This window comes from Schistocerca piceifrons, chromosome 9 (assembly GCF_021461385.2).
Source record: "Schistocerca piceifrons isolate TAMUIC-IGC-003096 chromosome 9, iqSchPice1.1, whole genome shotgun sequence".
NCBI lineage: Eukaryota > Metazoa > Arthropoda > Insecta > Orthoptera > Acrididae > Schistocerca > Schistocerca piceifrons.
The window spans coordinates 132,507,838-132,532,017 of NC_060146.1; the positions used below are offsets into that span (position 1 = coordinate 132,507,838).

General features: G+C 38.7%; 1 protein-coding gene across 1 annotated transcript in view; it reads right to left on the minus strand.

The window, feature by feature from the left end:
• LOC124717079 (nuclear RNA export factor 1-like) overlaps positions 1-24,180 on the minus strand; it is a 144,428-nt gene that overhangs the window by 62,563 nt on the left and 57,685 nt on the right. Inside the window, exons 7-8 of the mRNA XM_047243767.1 lie at positions 16,478-16,677; positions 11,453-11,562 (exon numbers count right to left, since the gene is read on the minus strand). Coding sequence (XP_047099723.1) covers positions 11,453-11,562; positions 16,478-16,677 — 310 coding nt within the window. The remainder of the gene's footprint in view (positions 1-11,452; positions 11,563-16,477; positions 16,678-24,180) is intronic.

Consider the following 24,180-nt stretch of genomic DNA (forward strand, 5'->3'; position numbering starts at 1 on the left):
TCGGCGAAGTAACTCCACGTAAGTTCAACAGCCAAGGGGGAGTGTGAGTCTTGCACACTAGTACCATGCTGCCACCCTTATTCACCGAAAACCACCAGACATTCTGAACGAGGGCCATCTTCAACTTCCATCCGGCCATTTTAAACCATGTGAACCATTCGTAACACTGAGTACAGCTTAAACACTCACCACTGTAGGCTACCTGCATCATTTGGTGTGGCTCTGTAAAGGCTTTCTTGAGTTTCACACAAAATGTGATGCAGACGTGTTGTTCCTCTAACATCACCATCTCAATATTCACAAACTGTGCGACACAACATTCTTCTCAATACAGCACTAAACAGTAACTGGCAGACGTACAATAATGAAACTTCCAGCAGTTACGCATTAAACAAAGGATTGTGCAGCGATGCCAACCGCATTTTGCACCAACGAAATTACGAATGTTCCGCAATTTTTTGAACAGACCTCATAGAGGTATTGATATTATTATCTCAACAAATTTTCAATGTGTCCTGTCATTAATGTCTCTTATTGTGAGGGAACATGATAACTTAGAAAGAAAGTCTTTTATGCTTACATTCATCGGTTAATGTAGAGTATTATCAAAAGTACGGTGAGTAATGTTAAAGAGTAATGCATTCATTTTTGTTATTACACATCAGCAATGACAATAATTATACTCTAACCATCATAATTTTAGCAAGGAAGTAAACATTGTACTACATATTCCTCCTTGTTCAGTGTTACCTCAATACAGACTACTGCCTGTGGAATGTAGATAACAATGTGTAGAATACAGGCGTGTCCGAATGAGTATTACAGTATATCAATGAAAAGAATCATTTTTGAAAATATAATTTAATTGTATAGATGAAGAAAATATACTCACCAAGTGGTGGGTGAAGAAAACGATATCGAAATTTGCAAGCATATGGAGCTAGTGGCATCTTCTTTTGGCAGAAGGGTTGAATGGGTGAAGGAAAACGACTGCCATGTCTCCGCTGACCAAGGGTTCTGGGGAAGCTTTTCCGAACTGTCCCCATTTCCTAAACCTCATCAGCCCTTTTCTTTCATCTCTCTTCCTCCTCCTTCAATCCTTCTGCCAGAAGAAGGGGCCACACGGTAAGAAAGCCTGTAAATTTCAATACTTTTATATATGTTTTCTCCTGCCGCTGCCTGGTGAGTAGATTTTTTTGTCTGTCCAATTACGATTACTACAGTCTGCAGCTGCACCGTCCTCCCCATCTCTGGGATCTGAGGCAGGAGACGATCAAGCTACAGCTGTAGAACCAATGTACAGTAACAGCCAAACAAAAAATGTCAAATTCTCTCTATATGTGATTTGTAAAAGTAGTACACAGTAGGCAAATTAGAACATTGAATTACAGTTAGTACAATTTATAAGAACACTATAAAGCTAATGTGTATAATGCCATAATACACTTTACAATGGATCAGGTGGAAAGTGAAAGTTATGAGAGACTGGACAGCAGAAAAACTGTCACAAACATAGCATATTTTATTTACGTACAACACACTTAATGTAAAAACAGATTGTCGAGACTTCATTGTACGACCAAATACTAAAGCCAAATATGATGATACTTACAATCCGTCATCAGCCATCTGGTAATCTCACAACGCCTTTTGTAGCAGGATTCAAGGAGTCCAGTTCACAACTGATGCTGTCATCTGCAACACAGATGATAAGCTGATCGACAGCAACATCTGTGAAGCCGCCCAATTCTCACACCTGCTCCTTCAATTGCATAGAAAATCACGCAAAATTGTCACATTTTCTTATCACACACAACTGCTGACTTCTCGTGTTGTCAGCTGTAGTCAGTGGACGAGCGTCCAATATTTTTTTTTCTGCATACTTAATATACTGAAGACAGAAAGTCCAGTAAACTCACATATCATTAGTGAATTACACTGTACCAGTAACAACGAATTATTTCCCTACATAGTTTTCAATGACACTAAGCACAATCTGTTTCTTCCTGTTTTTTCCGTGGATTTCCATACCTCTCATTCATGCAGAACACACAGCAATTTCATACGTTATCACAGCTGATACGGACGACAGGACTGTACAGGTGCAACTAGCAGAAAACAGAAAGCAACTGTCGAATTAGAATTGAAACAAGAATTAAACTCGTTAAGCACCTAACATAATGACTGGAAAAAACAGTGAAGACTTGCAATGCTTTTTGTGTCTTATTGTGTCACTTAAATAAGTATAAAAATGAAATAACTAATAGATAAGTAGCACCTGTTTCCAGTGGTGTCGCAACATCTGGTCTAAATGCATTGCACTTGCTGAGCAGGAATTTGTTTACATTTGAGTTGAATTTAGGATAAATAAAGTAGAGGGGTATGTAGCCCCATACCAACACGTTATGTTTATAGGGTGATTCAGCCAAGACATTCACCTTAAATATTTACAGAACTGTGTAAGATATCATGATTCTATTTTTACCCAGATGATTTATGAAAATGTCCTGAATGAATTACGTATAGTCACTTTTTATAGCTATTTTAATTATAGAGATATCAGCATCAATTTTGTTTTTCTACTAATATTATAGCAATTTAAGCAGCCAACTGTACTTTTAAAAGTGATGTTTCACTCTTCAAAATCGATGACTAGTTTCTTAGAAATTACAATATTAAAAACTTTGGATTTATCTGTTTTGAAGACAAAACTGACAGGTGTTTTATGTGGAAATTTGTGATTACATACCCAAGTAAGGAAATACATCACATCGGATACAGAGCTAACAGCATGTTGCAGCACCATGGTACCTGTATAAAAGGGCCACAGAGGACATGTAGCTTTCACTCTGTGTATGTGCCATCTGCAGCTCAACTGTTCTCTTTGCAGACCTTCTGCATTCTCTGTAAAGTATCATTTCTTGGTTTGTGAGAGGCATGTATTTTTCAAACTAACCAGCATTCGACACATGTGACAGACACACACAGAATGAAAGCCTGGTGCCCATTTTATAGTGCTACATTGCAGCACTGCTAACCTGTGTTTCCCCTCCGCCCGATGTGACCCATTTCCTTTTCTGGGTATGAGATCATGAACTTCTGCATAAGACAGCAATTGGTTTCATGTTCAAAATAGGTAAATCTGAAGTTATACATCTTACAATTTCTCCAAAACTACTACTCAGATCCTGAAGAGCGAAACACTATTCAATTCTTCTCTTTTAGGTTTATGGTACTAACAGCAGAAATAACTATAATTCCATTTGACAAAGTGACCTTGATACTAATATCTCTGTAATTACTATAGCTATCCAAAGAAACAATATGTCATTTAGTGAGGACTTTTTCACTATTTATTTGAGTGAAAAGTGTATTATGGTATCTTAAACTCTTCATGAAATATCTAAGGTAAATTATTTAGCTGAATCACCATGTATATTGTTGTGGATTGGCAAGAGAGTCAACCCACTATGAGAGGAAGCCGAAAGGCACGCGTTTTAGCTCACGCAGGCTGGCGTGAGGTCTGGAACACGACAAGGAAGTTCGACTTTAGCAAAAAAGGGCGTAGCTGTTGGAATACTTAACTTTAATCCGTAAATGGTGAACATCGCTCTTGACGGTACATGTTTTACAGCATCAATAGTAACTGGTAATGGCGCTTTGCTAGGTCGTAGCAAATGACGTAGCTGAAGGCTATGCTAACTATCGTCTCGGCAAATGAGAGCGTAATTTGTCAGTGAACCATCGCTAGCAAAGTCGGCTGTACAACTGGGGCGAGTGCTAGGAAGTCTCTCTAGACCTGCCGTGTGGCGGCGCTCGGTCTGCAATCACTGATAGTGGCGACACGCGGGTTCGACGTATACTAACGGACCGCGACCGATTTGAAGGCTACTACCTAGCAAGTGTGGTGTCTGGCGGTGACACCACATATATAACATAAAAACTTATTTTTTTCCACAATTTTATAATAAAAGGTGGGCATATGATCTTTGCAACTCAGGAGTGACTGCCTGTCTAACCTCAGTGCCTCTATCACAATATCTAACAGCAGAACCAGGATAAAGCTATCAACGTGACCTCACAGACTGGCACTTTTGATTTTCATCACATTTATATGACTTGTAGGTAATGGATAAACATAAATATCCTAAAGCAGTATGGTGCAATTCTCAAAAATAATTTAAAAATAGAGTTTAAAAATTTTAAGATTCCAAGTGCTGTTCAACACAAAACGTTCAAGTGTATTCGTTGTGGGTATGCTTGTAGCGCTTCGGTCTCCTTACCACATGGTCATTAAATATAATCCTTCTACCGGTAGATGTTTTTAAGTTTTATTTAAATTCATATGTACTATAAAACTGAAATATTAATTAAAAATAGTGATGTGGATCATACTGTATTAACGAAACTAACATTTTTTATTGTTCATTACTAATCACACAAAAAAGAGTCGTTGTCATCTTCGTTTCCCCTTTATCCAGCATCAGGCTCAGCTGGGACATTTATGGTAATTCTCCTCTTTCCTCTGTCCTCCTCCTATAACAGTTTTGTTCCAGTCCTGATTCTTTCTTCTTAAACTTATCCTTAGTCAATCCATCTTGCTCCAGGACTCCCTCTTGCCCTCAAACTTGGTCTCCATCACTCATTTTGGTATTCTCCCATCTTCCATTCTCTTTACATGTCCAAACCACCTTAACCAGTTCTTCTCAATTCTGTCATTCAGGATTCCTAATCTAATTTCATTCCTAACATCTTCATTTCTTACTTTCTCTCTCCTTATTTGCCATAACATATTTCTTAGGAATTTCATTTCATTTCACTAACTTGAATTCTACTCTACCCTCTTCTCGTCATTGCATATGTCAGTATTGGCATAAAGTATGTCTAGTACAGCACTTCCCTGCACTTCGTAGGCACCCGTCTTTCCCACACTAAGCCTCCCCATGCATTGGTAAAATGTAATGCTATGTTGTACCCTTTTGCTAATTTCTTCCTTCATTCTTGCATTTTCTATCATCACAATTCCTACTATTTAATGTTACCCACAGCTTCAATATCCTGTGCTTTAATGTTAATTTGTTCTCTGTCTCCTCTGGTTACCACCATAGTCTTGCTTTTCTCCACATTGCATTTCATTCCATATATCTCAATATTTTTATTTAGCATATCTCTTTGTTCCTTTACCTCCCAACTGTTGGTTTCCCACATCATTATATGATTGGTGAATAGCAACAACTTCATCTCCCTTCTTCTATGAGCTCCTTTTGTCTCTTTCACAATTTTATCCTTCACCATCTATATACATAAAATTCAATCGCCACATGTATGAAAGGTCATCACCTGAGAACGGTTTCGGTGATTTGGTTGATATATTTTTTTGTGTTCATAATCTTTGGAATAAGATTTGCATGAAAGAAATGTAAGAATATTCTTGGAAAATCCACCAGAAAAGTTGGAAATTTAGATTGCATTTTTGTTTGAAAATTTCAATAAAAGAAATGTGATAGTTTGACAGTTCTACTATCATATGTTTTCATAACAATACAAAAAAATGTGATGTCTAGTTTGACAGCTCTACTGTCACATATTTTCATAACAACTACAAATTCCGCATTGAATATTGATATTTTTCAAAAAAGAATATGACTGAAAGGGATATTTCAGTGTGTTATCGATGGTGATAATATTTTTGGTGTGCTGGGAAGACTGAAGTGATGTTAGTTCATCATAATTTGGTGTGTTACAAACACCCAATTTCAGTTCATGGTTTCTTTCTTCGGAAATAATGCCACCAGTGAGGCATCTGTCAGCACACACACAACACAAGCCAACTACACAACTGTTGAGTCAATAAGAACTGACTAAGAGTGTAGATGGTGTATGGAGGCAAATAAAATAAGAATTTATCAAGTGTGATCCATCATGATGTGCACAATTGAGTCTGACTTGCTCAGTAGGAGCTTACACACAAAATAATTTGGAACATCGAAAAAACAGATGGCCAAACAACACAATTCGAGCTGAACACTTGGTGTTCAAATAAAATCCGACAGTTGATTATGCCAGGAATATCTTGGTCGACTTCGGAACAATGAATAATGCTTGTCAACATTGCAATGCTTTGAGGTTTTGACGCGGACTGCCAGGATTATGTTGTGTGAGCAAAATGGTAAAATTACCACAATTGACACCACCATCAGATCGACTGGCGGCTTTGCTTTCTGGCCAAGAACCTCGACTGAAGCATTTCTTTCAGAACATACAAAGGTACAACAGCTCCTTTCTAATGACATCACTTCAGGCAATATTATCAAAGAACAATTTATTTCACTTCAATGAATTCATGATCTTACTGAAATTGTTTCGTTTCACTTCACACAAATTCAAGGAAAGATTCAGTAGGATGAATCCCTTCTCAACTGACTGACAGACAATACAAAGCCTAAACAATTGGGGACAGAGACATATTATGAAATAAAACTTCCAGTTAAACCAGCTGCAAGAAAGAACACACTAAGCTGTGCTGTGAAATAGTGCAGTTTTGTTTTCCTCTTCACAGTCATTTTTAACAGAAAATAAGAAAATTGTGTTTTGGCTAACTTTATAATCCAACCTGTTCGTAAATTACAACCATGTGAAATTCTGTCATTAGTGCTACTATCCCCAAAGATCAAAAAAGGTCTCTCTCACATTCCGTGTACTAATCGTTTCAACTGAAATACCCATTCATTTTGACTTCTATTCCCAATCGAGGTTCTGTTTGCAATAACAACAAATAAGGTCAGTGAGAGGGGGAAAGAGATGGACAGATAGGGGGCAGAGGAGGAGAGGGGAGAGGGGGGAGGACGACGATACAATGTATGTCCAATTCCAATACATATTTAGCAAAATTCCAATACATATTTAGCAACTGCGAAGTATTTCCGGGTTCGCTAATTATATATAACAATGGCGACACCATACTTCCTTATCTCAATTGATTAACATTACTAAGCCAATCAGTTCTTCCAACTTGGGTCTGGACACATCTGAAGCTTCTGTCACACATTCCTTGAAGAATTCCAGTAGTTTGTTTTCCAACTCCCAATACCTTTTCTCTTAGGACATGATAAAAGCCCTCAACTAAGCCATGAAATGTCTGCACCAAACCTTTCCCATACTCAATACAAATAAAACATTTCTTTCCCATACTAGATATAAATAAAACATTTTTAAGAATTTAATATTTGCATTTTTGAAATTATGTTGGTATTTTTAAAATCTCAAATAAGAAAATATTTTAACTTCTATTTGATTCTGCCCATTTTTGTACCAAATATTAATTAATTTCAAAAATGAAAATATATTATTTTTATTAAAAAATATGAGTCACATCAAGATTTGTTAATTAAAATTTCAATTTATTAATAAATATGGAATTGATACATAACTTCAAGAAATCTGTATTTGCTGAGAATCGTACCAGTGAACTCATAACAACAGGGCTGCAACACTATGCACTATGCTACATGCATTCTGCTCAGAATGGTAGGAAAGTTTTGACTGTGAAAGCACTTGGAAAACTTCAAAGTACATTATTTCGAGTATCTTTGAGAACTGTATTGTGCTGGATTACAAAATTGATGTTTGGACTCTGTCTCACGACCTACGAGTCTGGACAAAATCAAAGACGGCCATTCTGTAAGGTTCTAACATATCTCTTGATAAAGATACAAGAGTGAACTCTTATGCTTGACTGAACAGTCACTAAGGGACTGTAGTGGCATATGTGGGTGGGCAAATAATGGAAACTGATAATTAATTGCTGCTTGAATAATTGGAAAAAAATGATTGGAAAGAAGAGTTGAAAGATATTGGAAGGTAGTTTATAAATCTGTAGACATATCCTGGTTGAACTTTAACTGATACCAATATCAACAGACTTTCAGTATCAATACATTCATGGTCAATATTCGCGATTTGTGTTACTATCATCTTCACATTAATTCCATTGCGCATAGTCTCGATTATAACAATGCTGATGCAGGATTGCTCCTCTGCTCCTCGTGCAAATTCCTCTCACCTGCTCCGAACCTCGCGATGCAGGATCTCGGCAGCAGGCGAAACGATGAACAGACAGTGACACACATCTCACATATGTGAATTAATTTCATCTTCCTGATAACTTTTTATAACACTTTTAATGTGCGGTTGAGACACACATTTTTTAGCAATGCTGGTATGACAGAACCAAGCATACATCCGCATTCTACTACTTATAGAAACAAAGAGGTGAAGATACAGCAATTAATAAACTGAAGAGAATATTTCTTTGGTTTTTTTCCCATGCAGATGTATCAAAACATTATCTTTGCCACAAAACAACTCATTAATTTACATTTGGCGTTGTGTATATATAGCTTACATGTATGAAAGAAAGAAAAAAAAACATACAATACAACATAATTGCCCCCCCCCCCCCCCACCCCCACCCCGCCCCGTTAACTGATGTCATACGGAGGCGCACAGTGTCTAAGCTTATTTCCCTTTTTTAGGGTTGATAATCCGGGCTGGTATAGGCATAGCCTTTATTTTCTTTATTTTGAGCCATTGGAGTTATCCTGAATGGTTACCAATTTATATGGACATGCCAGCTTCTTTTAACACGTATAAAGTTTTCCCTCGTAACAAAGTGCTTACTGTAACCGCATAGCCCATTTGTTGTCAGTCAGCATCTGCACAGTGTTCAACATGCGACACATGCACCCACAACACAACATCTGTTATTGGCACAGTTTGTGCTCACATGTTCAATACGAGGTGGCCAGAGTGTCTGTGTCATGCATTTACAGTTGCTTTCACTACACAAATTCGTGAAACTTGTGTTCAGCAGCATGATCCTTTGTGAAATCTTTGATGCAGTGACAAATGGTTTCCTTATCGGCGGCCCGAGAAATCTATTTCACCTCGTCACTCTCACTTATTCAGTGGGGACACCAGCCGTACATCTGACATCCGTCGATAAGGTAAGTTCCTTGCCACTTTTATGACATTGTCGAACACAGAAAATTCATTTTACACAAAGTATTTATCATGAGCACAACCACATATTGTTTTATCAGATGCACACTTAACACTTTGCAGCCAGGTTTCGTATGTTTTTGGGCTTTGTTTTTGAACGTCTTTCATAAAGCTGCATTACATAAAGTTTCTGTAGTGTCCTTTCCACATACTACACGCATAATAAAATACAAATACAATTACAAAATACACTTATTTATTTGCTGACATGCCATTATTGCCACTTATATACATTAGGGTCTGTAAGATATTTTCTCTCCTTTTTAAATATAGTGTCACTGTATGTCATTTTGTTTTCATTTTTGTTACTTTATTCAAGTCCAATTATGTGAGTACACATTTTACTCTCATTTGGTTATACATTCTTCGTATAACATTCATACAATAATAGACTGTGTTTTCATTTATGGCATAGATCGATATACATTTCCTTTCAATGTACAATAATTTCTTGTGGGAGTATATTTATCAATTCAAAAGAATCAAAGAAGTAAACAAAAGTAGAAGCAGCTTCCTACCCTTACTATTGAAAATGGCTTCAAATTCCAAATCAGTATTCCTGGCGTGTCTTGTTTGTAGGCAGAATTTAATTTTAATTTGCTCCTTCAATGTTTTTACAATTCCCAATCTCGCAGACTTGTAAAAAATACAATGAAAGTTTCATTAGTTTCTTGTAACAATAAAATGATTCATTTATCTCAAAAATTTTTTTATCTGAACAATTGAAAGTACATTCATATTTCCCTAGGCACCGTACTTTAAACGGTCGCTACTGAATAGTCGCATATGTGGGCGGTCAAATAATGGGAACTGATTAATAACTGCTGCTTGAATAAATGGAAAAAAATGATTGGAAAGAAGAGTTGAAAGAGATTGCAAGGTAATTTATAAATCTGTACACATATCCTGGGTGAACTATAACTGATACCAATATCAACATACCTTCAATATCAATACATTCAAGGTCAATATTCACAATTTGCATTACGTACTGCTTCACAATAATTCCATTGCGTGGAGTCTTGATTATAACAACAGCAATGCAGAATCATTCCTTTGCTGCTTGTGCAAATTCCTCTTCTCTGCTCCAAGCCTCCTGATGCAGGATCTCAGCAGTGGGCGAAATGATGAACAGACAGGGACACACATCTCACATATGCGAATCAATTTTACCGTTATAATAACTTTTTATAGCACCTTTAATGTACGGTTGAGATACACATTTTTTTTTAACAGTGCTGGTATGACGGATCCAAGAATACGTCTACATGCTACTACTCATGGAAACAAACTCGTGAAGATATGGGAATTAATAATTTGAAGAGCGTGTTTCTCCTTTTTTTTCATGGAGATGTATCAAAACATTATCTCTGCCACAAAAAACTTGTTAATTTACCTTTGGCGTTATCTGTATATAGCTTACATGTATAAAAGAAAAGAACAAAATGTATACATATATCTAATATAATTTCAAGTGAAAATTTGCAATATTACGTCAATCATATTGAATGAACAGCAAAAAAGCTATTTCTTTTGGTTGTACTTATGAAAAAGCAAAGTCTTGAAAAAAATTATACACAGCACACTGACGCTATAAAAATCTTTGTTCTGCGATAATTATAATTCTTGTATCTGTGAAATGTGAGACATTAGGTTGTCTTCTTGGTCTCATTCTGGCATTTATACTATAAGGATGTGAGCTGTATCTTTTTGCCAATAATTATTGGAAAGTTGAAATTTAAACAATTTTCACTCAGTAATAAGACAAACCTATCTGCAGTTCTGTTTTATTTAAATTGTGCAATTAATTTCTTGCTATTTAAATTAAACTGGGCATGCTCGTTTGGTGATGCAACGATCAAGCGCCATAAGCATCCTATCATTGGTTATTTTGTTACAAAAAATTGAGCCTGCATCTTAATTTGAAGTCCGATTAACTTTTACAAATAACTACTTTTGTATGGATATTAACTACATACAAGTCGAGTGCCACCAAGTCGTTAACCAACAGTGACTTTTTGGCCAGAAGCTCATTTTCATTCAGTCTATTAAAGTCAATGAATATAATTTCATTTAAAATAAAAATAATCAGTATTTTCAAGAATTTCAATCAAAAATGAGAATAGTTGCGCTTTCTTTTGTTTATCACCTTTGGAGTGGATCCTTTTGTTCAAGGCTTTAAGTTTCTTACACTCTGGAAAATTAATTTATATGAAAGGGACTCAGAAACCAATGGTAGCCTTTAAATATAAACCCATTGTATATCTAAATAAACACAAAACAAACAATGAACAAAATTTTGTATTTTGGTAGTACACATCACTCACTTTTAATCTACAAAACATTCTACTGAAAAAGATACAGGGATAAAGGAGAAGTAGACACCACTAACCTTATGTAGGTCTCATCATTTCTGTGTCTCCCGCACACAGGATTTTTGTTCAGATACAATTCTCTGATAGGTATAGAACTGAAGATCGCCAGATCAGAAGTTGTCGTAATCTGAAAACCATTCCAGAGTTAATGAACATCAAGTAGCACACACTCTCTATCGCACATTAACAACTTACTTTTTTTCACACAACTAGGCTGGAAAACCACCATTCATATTATGCACACATGGTAAAAATTAGAAAAGAAACATCAGATGTCAACATCCTGTAACTCTGGGAAAAGCACAGTGACATATTTTTCTCGAAACACAGTGAAAGAGCACATCTCATTTTTGGAGCTTCCACTTTACAAAATTCCTGCTGACAAGCCCAGTTGTAGCACTTATAGTTGAATTGTTTCACATACATCACCTCAAATCTATTTCTTAGTACTGGATTTCTAAAGACATTGCTTCATTATTACATTTATTGTTCTTTAATGACAGGTGATGATTCAATTTCAAGACCTGTAAATTAAGTATAAAAATTAAGTATAAAAATTTGAAAACCTTCTGGTAACTTTTCCATGGTCGCAACCTGAGGCAGCTATTTGTTAGGGTTGCCGATGCCTTTTATAACCAGCATCCAGGCAATGATTTGTGATCTATTTTGGTGCTGGTAAGGAAGCATATGCTGCCAGACAATACAAACAGTGATGTACAGAAAATTGATGTTTTCAGATTGGCTAGTACAGAGCTGTCAGTGGTGGGTAGGAGACGGCACATATGTCATTCACTTCAGAACTGTTTGGTATTTCCGTAGCAGCGGAACACAGGACAATAGGGCACTGCATTTTTGCATACATTGTCCTAAATACCACACCAGCCATTGCAAGATGGCAGATATTTCATTGCAGTATGATGCTATGATGGACTACAATTTTCATAACAACGTGACACATTATTAATAAGAAACCACTGGATCCCAATAAAAGGGTGAGTGCATCTGAAAACATCACGACTGTCAGCAATCGTGTGTGGGAGGGGTGGGGACTGGGGAGCGGGAGAGGACTGTGGGGCAGATGCCCCTGGTGGCAAGGTTTTCAGGGGCGCAAAAAATTGTAAGGTACAACATTTATCATAAAATAAAAAACAATATTTCTGGGATCACACAGGATCCGCATCATAACTGATGTTCTATGTTACTGTTTTTTCAACAGTTATTATTTTACACATCTGGTCGTGGGAGTGGGTGTCGTCCCCACCCTCAACCCTCGCGGAAACATTGTAAGAAGTACATGGCTGAACATACACAACTGGCCATTAAAATTGCTACACCACGAAGATGACGTGCTACAGATGCGAAATTTAACCGACAGGAAGAAGATGCTGTGATACGCAAATGATTAGCTTTTCAGAGCAGTCACACAAGGTTGGCGCCGTTGGCGATACCTACAACGTGCTGACATGAGGAAAGTTTCCACCCGATTTCTCATACACAAACAGCAGTTGACTGGCATTGCCTGGTGAAGCGTTGTTGTGATGCCTTGTGTAAGGAGGAGAAATGTGTACCATCACGTTTCCGACTTTGATAAAGGTCGGATTGTAGCCTATTGTGATTGCAGTTTATCTTACCATGACATTGCTGCTCGTGTTGGTCGAGATCCAATGACTGTTAGCAGAATATGGAATCAGTGGGTTCAGGAGGGTAATACGGAACGCCATGCTGGATCCCAACGGCCTCATATCACTAGCAGTCGAGATGACAGGCATCTTATCCGCATGGCTGTAATGTATCGTGCAGCCAAGTCTCGATCCCTGAGTCAACAGATGGGGATGTTTGCACGACAACAACCATCTGCACGAACAGTTCGACGACGTTTGCAGCAGCATGGAGTAGCAGCTCTGAGACCATGGCTGCGGTTACCCTTGACACTGCATCACAGACAGGAGCGCCTGCGACAGTGTACCCAACGACGAACCTGGGTGCACAAATGTCATTTTTTCGGATGAATCCAAGAGCCGTTACAGCATCATGATGGTCGCATCCGTGTTTGGCCACATCATGGTAAACACACATTGGAAGCGTGTATTCATCGTCGCCATACTGGCGTATCACCCGGCATGATGGTATGGGGTGCCATTGATTACATGTCTCGGTCACGTCTTGTTCACACTGACTGCACTGTGAACAGTGGACATTACATTTCAGATGTGTTACAACCCGTGGCTCTACCCTTCATTCGATCCCTGCGAAACCCTACACTTCAGCAGGATAATGCACGCCCACTGTTGCAGGTCCTGTACGAGCCTTTCTGGATACAGAGAATGTTCGACTGCTGCCCTGGCCAGCACATTCTCCAGATCTCTCACCAATTGAAAATGTCTGGCCAATGGTGGCTGAGCAACTGGCTCGTCACAATATGCCAGTCACTACCCTTGATGAACTGTGGTATCGTGTTGAAGCTGCATGGCCAGCTGTGCCTGTACATGCCATCCAAGCTCTCTTTGACTCAATGCCCAGGCATATCAAGGCCGTTATTACAGCCAGAGGTGGTAGTTCTGGGTACTGATTTCTCAGGATGTGTGTACCCAAATTGCGTGCAAATGTAATCACATGTCAGTTCTAGTATAATGTAATTGTGCAGTCTGCATTTTTTCTTGGTGTAGCAATTTTAATGGCCAGTAGTGTACTTCTCTCCTTTTCCACTACCCCCCCTCCCCACCCCCCACCTCTCCCCTGCCTGCCATCTAACTTCCCGACTACACATAGCTGTCCTACCCTCTCCAACTTGTCCCTACGTGCTCCCCAGCAGCACCTCACTGTTTCCCACCCCTACCCTACTATCCCTCCCCCCTTCCCACCCCACCCTCCTCCCTACCCCCACCCAGTTGCTACTCCCATCGTGCACTGGTGCTGTTGCTTGCAGTGTGGCTTCAGTTGCCTGAGAGTGCAGTTTTGTGTGTGTGTGTGTGTGTGTGTGTGTGTGTGTGTGTGTGTGTGTGTCGCCTATTTTTGATGAAGGCCTTGTGGTTGAAAGCTTATTTGTTAAAGTCTTTTTGTATTGCCTATCTGCAACTCAGCATCTACATTTCACGGTGAGTAGCAACTTTTCTTTTCATAATATTGTTACATTCCATCCTGGATTTTTCATTGTTTGAGACGGGTATTACAGTTACCCCAAGCAAGTCTTTTGTTCACAATTTATTAGTTATTGCAAATAATGGACGACATTTTTTGCATTTGCACACTGAAATGTTTTGTCAAAAGAAAAAAATTGTAATTTAATGTAGACCAGAAAAATAAACAAATCTAAAGAAGTAAGCTGCAGTAGCATGGATACTCTACACAGTGTACCTTGTAACAGTGATTTCTGACTAACTACAGGGCTTATTTTGCACGTCTTGTCCTGCTTGCCATTCCTGTCCTTACTCATAAATATGTACCACAACCTACTGTTGCCCCAGTAGTCTACTTGCCTTCACCAGTGCTGCTGTGTCAACTAAAAAATTTCTATATCAGTTACCTATTAGTTGTGTTCATTTATTAGTCGTTTATATGCATTCTTTACAATTATTTTTTCATAATGTACCTCATCCATAATGTCTTTAAGAAAGAAATCTGGTGGCCAATGCAGGAAAGGTAAAAAGCAGAACAGGAACTGCTTTATAAACTGACTGGAAGTTGTGACAGATTTACTGTGAAAACTGCTGACAGCTCCAGCTCTAAGTACACCAAAACTTACTAGCTCATACAATCTGAAATCCATATGCTGTTCACTCTCTATAGCACAAGCAGAGACAACTTTGCCCTAAAATGCTTTGACGACTATGCAGAAAATCACTCTCTAAGAGCAGGCTGATTTGAAAGTTCTCACTGACGTTAGCAATCGGACAGAAAATGATGGGACTTTGAAAAATGAATTTGTTAAGAGAGGGACATGTGAAAACAGAATAGACTCATTTTTTGAACAGATAAAACAGATTAATCTGAGGATTGTTTTTGTATGAAGCTAGAAAATGGTGAGAGAGCTTTAAGGATACAGTCGTGGTATTCTCCTGTGTGTCACTTACTGCTTTTCTCGCATGCTTGTAAAAAAATAAAGGACCAAGTTCTTCTGTACAGTCACACTGTTCTAAAACATGGAAAAAGTTTAACCTCAGAGTATTAAATCATAAAAAAAGCTGTCATCATGTTGAATGATTTGAAAACTGGAAAGAAATCTTTCAAGCTATGTGTAAAATACGATCCTGCTGTGAATCGTCATCTTCGCAAAGCTCAGCAGACAGATGATTGTGTTGTATCTTACCTTTCTTCACAAAGCCAAAATGAATTCATTAAACTGTGTGCTGATCACATCAGAACAGAGATATCTAAGGAATTGCTAACAAGAATGGCTAAGTGCTTTTCCGTCACAATTGGTAGCGTACCAGATATATCGCATACCAAGCAAATGTCTCGAGTAATTGTTGTGTATACAAATACGTACTGAAGGTTCAGAAGTCACTGTAGAGGAATCTTCATTGACTTTATCCTATTACATGGGAAATCATCTAATTGCACAACAAATTTGTGACAAGTTGCAATGAGGTGGTCTAAGACTGGAGTAGTACTGTGGACAATGTGGATATGATAATGCTGCAACTGTGGCTGGACACATTAGTGGTGTTCAGATATATATTTTGGGTATAAAACCCCAAATCAGTGTTTGTGTGACGTAAAATTTACTCACTCAATCTTGCTGGAGTACTTGCAGCTACTGTTGGAATGAAGTCTACCTTTTTTTTGGCACTGTGCAAAATGCGTACTCATTGTAACAACATTATCTACGTGATTGTTCCAATTTAAGTTTTCCATAATTGTAATCTCTTAGTATTTACTTGAATTCACAGCCTTCAGATTTGTGTGATTTATCATGTAACTGCAATCTCATTCACGTAGTTGCATAGATGCGTCAACTATATGCTGAATGCTGTCCCCTGCTTGCATTCCACCCAGGACGCTCCAGTATTGTATTAAAAAACTAAAAATTAGTGCATACTTGCCTTGTTGTCAGTCAGATCTAATACTTTTAGTGAGCACCACTTCAGTTTATCGGCAAAGACAGTGGCGAGATGGCTCAGTGTGAACAGCCCATTTCCTGCAAGACTGAGACTAACGACGTTCGGGAACATTTCTCCTGTTTTCAGCAACTGCTGCTGCAAATGGATGTTTTCTGATGGGTCGTACATCACTTGTTGGAATTCTAAAAAGAAAAGGTAAAGAAACAACAAATTATGCAAATAAGTATGTAAAGGAAGTTTAATCCACACAAGATGTGCACACTCTATTACTGTACGAGAACTATAAATGAAATAAACTACAACACAATTATTTGAAACTTTTTGGATGGTCAACAACATCAAATGAGCTTAACACTTTTAGTTCACCTTCAGTGTCATTAAATGTATTTAATGTAAAACATCTGCTGTTGAGTCATCAGGACCTTGACGGAAAAGTTTGGAAGGTAGGAGACGAGATACTGGCAGAAGTAAAGCTGTGAGTATCGGGCGTGAGTCGTGCTTCGGTAGCTCAGATGGTAGAGCACTTGCCTGCAAAAGGCAAAGGTCCCGAGTTCGAGTCTCGATCGGGCATACAGTTTTAATCTGCCAGGAAGTTTCGTATCAGTGCACACTCCGCTGCAGAGTGAAAATCTCATTCTGGAAACATCCCCCAGGCTGTGGCTAAGCCATGTCTCCGCAGTATCCTTTCTTTCAGGAGTGCTAGTTCTGCAAGGTTCTCAAGAGAGCTTCTGTAAAGTTTGGAAGGTAGGAGATGAGATACTGGCAGAAGTAAAGCTGTGAGTACCGGGCGTGAGTCGTCCTTCGGTAGCTCAGATGGTAGAGCAATTGCCTGCAAAAGGCAAAGGTCCCGAGTTCGAGTCTCGGTTGGGCACACAGTTTTAATCTGTCAGGAAGTTTCATATCAGCGCACACTCCGCTGCAGAGTGAAAAGCTCATTCTGGAACCATCCCCCAGGCTGTGGCTAAGCCATGTCTCTGCAGTATCCTTTCTTTCAGGAGTGCTAGTTCTGCAAGGTTTGTAGGAGAGCTTCTGCAAAGTTTGGAAGGTAGGAGATGAGATACTGGCAGAAGTAAAGCTGTGAGTACCGGGCGTGAGTCGTGCTTCGGTAGCTCAGATGGTAGAGCACTTGCCCGCGAAAGGCGAAGGTCCCGAGTTCGAGTCTCGGTCAGGCACACAGTTTTAATCTGCCATGAAGTTTCAGGATAACACTTGCCCACATACTGCTGTTGTAATCCAATGTGCTCCACAGAATGTCAACCTGTTGCACTGGCCTGCTTGATCGATAACTGCCACTGTATTTACCAATGAAGTGCAACACAAATGTCACTCCCTCACACTAACTGACATACGGCACCTGTACAATACAATGTGTGCACATCTGCATGCTGGCAGTTATACCTGTTATTAATGTACCAACATTTCACATTTGCAATAGCTTACCTCATGCTTACATTACACTGTGATCTTGCAATGTTAACCATTTAATTGCATTACCTAGACAAATGCATTCCCAAAATTTTATAACTTGTATTAATTATTTTTTGGTGTTGGGATTATTTTCCCATCAGTGTATATTTTAGAAATTTTTTTGTTAATTATGAGAGTTGTGGATAATTTATTTTGCAGCAAATCAGCATCTGTCACTCACATCAATGCAAATAAACGTACACTTATAATTTTTGGAAGTTACCACTGTCCTGTGCATAAACTAATTTGTAGTATTAAATCAGCATTTGTGATTTAGTTAATGTATCAGATATTGTAAGCAACATATGATGTAACATTTAGTTTTTCCTTTCAAGTGGAGTTGGCTATATACTATCTACATTTATCATAAATTAACTCTATTTTCAAGTCTGTTAGCAACTATAATTGAGCTCGAGAAGTTTTAGGAACTAGTAATTTTTACCACAGGTTTTTCTGTTGCCTAAACAGAAATCTCTTTGTTTATTTGCTTCAGTTGTACAGAATTGGCAATCTTTTAATTTAATAGATTAAAATCTAGTCAGCAAGCTTAGTTTAAAGTTATTTGTTCATTGTCATGTAAAACACTGCACCACCCACAATGCAGCTCCATTGTCAATTGTAAGTGCTGTTCTCAAACACAGGATGATTTAGTTAATATTCGTAAGCAGCTAGAAATCATTATTTAAATAATGAAAACTGTAACAGTTACTTATTTTTTATGCTTATCATAACAGGTTTCCAGAATTTATTCTCATTTCCAGGTGCATTTTTGCATTTGTTTACATGAATACGTTTTGTTTGCATGCATGATTTTCTGCTTCCTTTGCACCTTTTTGAAGTTAGACTCAATTGGAAAATCTGACAAAACGAATCTTTGAGTGTTTTTAAATGCTAATGTTAGAAATGGTATTTTTGTTTGCCTGCTTACAGGTGTTGTGCCTCCTCTATTATACAGAATATAAAACAAACACAAATCATCACATGCATTGTGTTTTCAAAACATGCTACAAAGATATTACGACAATATGGCTTCACAAAGAGTTTGTACACAGCCAACGTTGTTGCAGTTAAGGTTGGAAATTATAAAACATATTTTATACCGCTAATGACAACTAAACTATCGATTACTTTTTTCTTAATGATGATATGTACATATTTATGAAAATTAATGATATGGTTATAATAGAGGGAAACATTCCACGTAGGAAAAATACATCTAAAAACAAAGATGATGTGACTTACCAAATGAAAGTGCTGGCAGATCGACAGACACACAAACAAACACAAACATACACACAAAATTCAAGCTTTCGCAACAAACTGTTGCCTCATCAGGAAAGAGGGAAGGAGAGGGAAAGACGAAAGGATGTGGGTTTTAAGGGAGAGGGTAAGGAGTCATTCCAATCCCGGGAGCGGAAAGACTTACCTTGGGGGGAAAAAAGGATGGGTATACACTCGCACACACACACATATCCATCCACGGATACACAGACACTGCCTGCTTGTGTCTGTATATGTGTGGATGGATATGTGTGTGTGTGCGAGTGTATACCCGTCCTTTTTTCCCCCCAAGGTAAGTCTTTCCGCTCCCGGGATTGGAATGACTCCTTACCCTCTCCCTTAAAACCCACATCCTTTCGTCTTTTCCTCTCCTTCCCTCTTTCCTGATGAGGCAACAGTTTGTTGCGAAAGCTTGAATTTTGTGTGTATGTTTGTGTTTGTTTGTGTGTCTGTCGACCTGCCAGCACTTTCATTTGGTAAGTCAAATCATCTTTGTTTTTAGATATATTTATGAAAATTGTTACAGTTATCATAGGAAGGAGAAACATCTGAAGAAATTAACTGAATCACTATCTAGTTTATCCCTGAGAATTTTTTCTCTTAGGGTTTGTGGTGTACATAAAATTTAAAGCTCCCTCATTAAATTCAGTGTATAAGATTTTCAAAAGTGGTAGAGTATCTTAAGATCTTCTTGTGTGTTTCCAAATGGGTGTCCACTGTTTTTTTAGGTGTGTGGCTATTGCGGATTTGTAAATTGGTTATGCGTGAAACAGTTGACATGTTCATTGTATCTAATTTGAAAATTCCTGGTACTTTGTCCTATTAGTAGCTTGAGTAAGTTTTACATGTTATTTTGTGTACTCCTGAGTCAGAGAATTTATCTTTTTATTATTTAATGTGTGGACCAGTTACGGTTGTAGTTTGTTGTTAGTGGAGACAGCTAGTTTTACTTTATGTAACCTAAGTAGGTTTGCTATTTTTTGAGAAATGTTACTTATGTAAGGTATGCTGACCATAAATTTGGTCGTATTGTTGGTTCCTTCGAAAGAACCAGGAATTTCTTTCTTTTTTTGTTACATGTCTCTGCATACTGTCCATCACTGAGCTGGGAGGTCATTGGCCACTGCAATTTTTCTTAATGATCTCTAATTCTTTCTCCTTGTCCTCACTGTTCATTGGGATTTTGTTTGCTCTGTGTATCACCATTTTGTTTGTAGCTTTCTTGTGTACATGATGTGGCAGGGATTTTGCTAGCTGAGGTTGTCTTTTTTCTGTGCACAAATCTAGAAAATTACTGGTACTTTTTTGTATTCAGCCGTGAAATTTATTTCCTTATGTACATCATTAAACTAATCTATGGTGTTATTGGTGTCATTTTTGAGTAAAATTAAGGTATCATCCACGTATCTTTTTTAGTATACTATGTTTTGTAAGCAGGGTTCCTGGTTGCTGAATATTTTCTGTTTAGGTGGTTTATGAAAAAATCTAATATTGTGCTAGACATGGATGAGTCCACGGGTCGCTCATATGTTTGTCGATAAATGTTGCCACTGAATGGGTTTGCGATGTCTAGTGATATTAAGTAGGCACAATCTGGATTGTTTATTTGTTTTATTTCAGTGACTAGTGTGGTACTGTTTTTTACAGTGTATGTTGTTTCACATGTGTGAGAAATTGCTTTAGCTTGTGAGATAGTTTGTATGTAGAGCTGTTCATACTTTTAATTACAGGCCCTATAGGACATCCTTCCTTGCGTACTTTAGATTTGGTTCTTAATAGGGGAGCCTTAGAAGTCATACAGGTGATGTATTTCTTCCCATGCTCTGTCAGTAAGAAATGTATTTTCTTTAATTGTCCTTTCATTTTGTTGTGGAATTGTTTTGTTGGATCTTTGTTAAGTTGTACTATGTTGCTTTCTGTGAACAATGTATTCACTTTCTTTCATAATGACAATTGTGTGACTTTTATCTGATTTTAAGTTTAATGTCTGATTTTCTCCAAGTTTTTTTGTTTATATCACTGAATATGACAAATGAAATTAAGCTGGAAATTGCCCTGACTGACATCGAACTGGCACCTGCTGTGGTGTGCTGCAACAGCCCCCTAGAGTTGTGTACCTGTGCTAACAAAGATATAAAGTATTATCCTCACCTGGGGATCCTCTCTCCTCTGCACGAAGTACGGGATCTGTCATTACTCGTCCACTCGACTGTGAGTGTCGTGTCATTGGTATATCTAGGTGTCCCGTATGGGACAGACAGAGACCTGAGAGGACTCAAGGTGTTATACCGATCTCCCTAACCAAGAAGTTTGAAGTGCTGTCTTTCAATGAAACTGAGCCAGTGGGGCTTACTTCACCTGTTTTGGGAAAACCTGCTTCATCTTGTGTAGAGAGGAGGCAAAACCAAGAGGGCAGGGGTCTATTAATCATTGGCAGTTCTGACACATGGCAAATAATGGTACCACGTATAGAGAAAAGGGACAGAAGGGAACACCAGGTGCACTCTGAGTGTATGCCCCATTCGACATGTTGAAGAGGCTATCTGTAAGCCACTGAGGAAACAGAGCTCAACCAATTGCAGATTGTGATGCATTTCGGAACAAACGATACCTGCGTCTGTGCTCCAAGGTCATACTCGGATCATTTCAGTGACTGGCAGAGAAAGTTGCAAGGACAAGCCAAGTGAAAGGAGTTTCAACAATGTTCACAGTTTGAAGCATTGTCCCCAGAACTGATTATGGCCCTTCAGTTCAGAGTCAAATTGAAGGATCAAACTGAAGGCTCTGAGGGTTCTGTGATGAGCTAAGCCACGACTTCCTGGATTTGCGCCATAGGACTAAGAACTGTAGATATAAATGAAGGAATGACCCAAAGTATAAGTAGGGAAGATGTCAAAAACGTGATGAAGAAAATGAAAAATGGGAAGGGCCTAGGGGCACACCAAATCCCAACAGAAGCATGGGAAAGTCTGGGAGAACAGGGAACTGATATTCTCTGGGATATAATGCAGAAGATCTGGAAAGGAGAAAGACTGCCAGACGCATGGAGAAGCAGTATACTGATTCCCATATATAAGGCGAAAGGGGATATCCAAAACAGTGGCAATTATAGAGTGATAAAACTGATGTCCCACACAATGAAGATCTGGGAAAGGGTAATTGAGAAGAGGTTGCATCTAGAAACTGAAGTACGTGAAGAACAGTTTGGATTTATGCCGGGAAGAGGAACAACCGACGCAATATTTGCACTAAGGCAACTGACGGAGAGGCACAGACAAGTACAAGCCGAAATCCATATGGCCTTTATTGATCTTGAGAAGGCCTATGACAGAGAGCTGAGGCAAGAGATATGGAGATGTCCGAGAAGTAAATGCCTACCGGAAAAATATATCAGGGTGGTAGAAGACATGTACGAGGGTACAATGTCACAAGTCAGGAGCAGTGCAGGTGCAACAAGGGCATTTCCAGTGAGAGTAGGACTACATCAGGGATCTGCTCTCAGCCCACATCTCTTTGACTAGTACATCCATGACAAGGTCAAAGATGTGAAAAAAGAGGCACCTTGGAGCATGATGTTTGCCGATGATGTTGTAATCTGTGAACCCACCCAGGAGGCACTTCAAGAAAACCTTGAACTGTGGACAAAAGCTCTAGAGGAAAGGGGAATGAGAATTAGCAAGGTGAAAACAGAGTATATGTGTACAAAGGATGCCAAAGATGTATATATTAACCTGCAAGAAAAACAACTGACACTAGTCAAGAAATTTACATACCTAGGCTCTTACATGCAAAGTGATGGAAGACAGGAGGCCGAAATACAGCACAGGATAAATAGTGGATGGATGAACTGGAGGAAACTGAGCGGAGTACTGTGTGATAAGAAGGTTAGCTGCAGAATGAAAGGAAAGCGTTACATGTTGGTGGTGAGGTCTGCAATATTGTATAGTGCAGAAACTTGGCCTATTACAAAATCCCAAGAGAAAAAGATGGAAGTGTCAGAAATGAGAATGTTAAGGTGGATGAGTGGTGTGACATGAAAGGATACTCTAAAGAATGAGTACATCAGGGGAACAGTGAAAGTGGGGCCCATAGGGAAGAAGATCCAAGAAAGTAGGCTACGGTGGCATGGACATGTGCAGAGAAGAGGAGAATACTATGTGGGGAGAAGAGTTGAAGACATAGAAATCGAAGAATCAAGGAGAAGAGGAAGACCAAAACTTAGATGGAAAGACAAGGTAGCAGGGGACCTACGGGAGAAAGGATGGCTCGGAGAATAAGCATTGGATAGGCATTTACGGAAGAGAAGGATCCAGCACAGCAACACCGACCCCACATGACTTGGAAAAGGCTTAGAAGAAGAAGAAGCTGAGAACTGTAGGGTTTCCCAAAATGGGTCAGGTGAGCTACTCATTGTAGGTTGCCACCCAGCTACCTGACTGGTGTGCAGGGTACAGAAAAGGGTTTCTTACATTAGGTGACTCTCCATCCAGCCCAGATAATGACAGCTGTAGGAGACCCATAAGAATAAGAGAAAGATCCAAAAGAATGCTACCCCTCCCCCACAGGAGAGAGTATTAAAATCCTAGTAGTTAACTATCAAAGCATTTGCAACAGTGTCAGAGGCTGAAGTGCTCCTGAAAACTGTGAAGCTCACATTACACTACATACAGAAATCTGTCTGAAACCTGAACCTGATAGGTGTGACATTTTTGGGGAAATTTTAAGTGTTTCTCAAAACGACAGGCTAATGGGAAGTGGAGGAGAGGTATTTTTCTCAGTAGACAAACTCATATCCACCGAGACATTAATCGAAGCTATATGTGAGACTGTTTGGACAAAACTCAGTATCAGGGATGGGCATAATGGGCATAAAATGATAGCTGGAACTTTCTATCATCCACCATTCACTTCCTGATGTAACCAAAAATTTTAGAGAA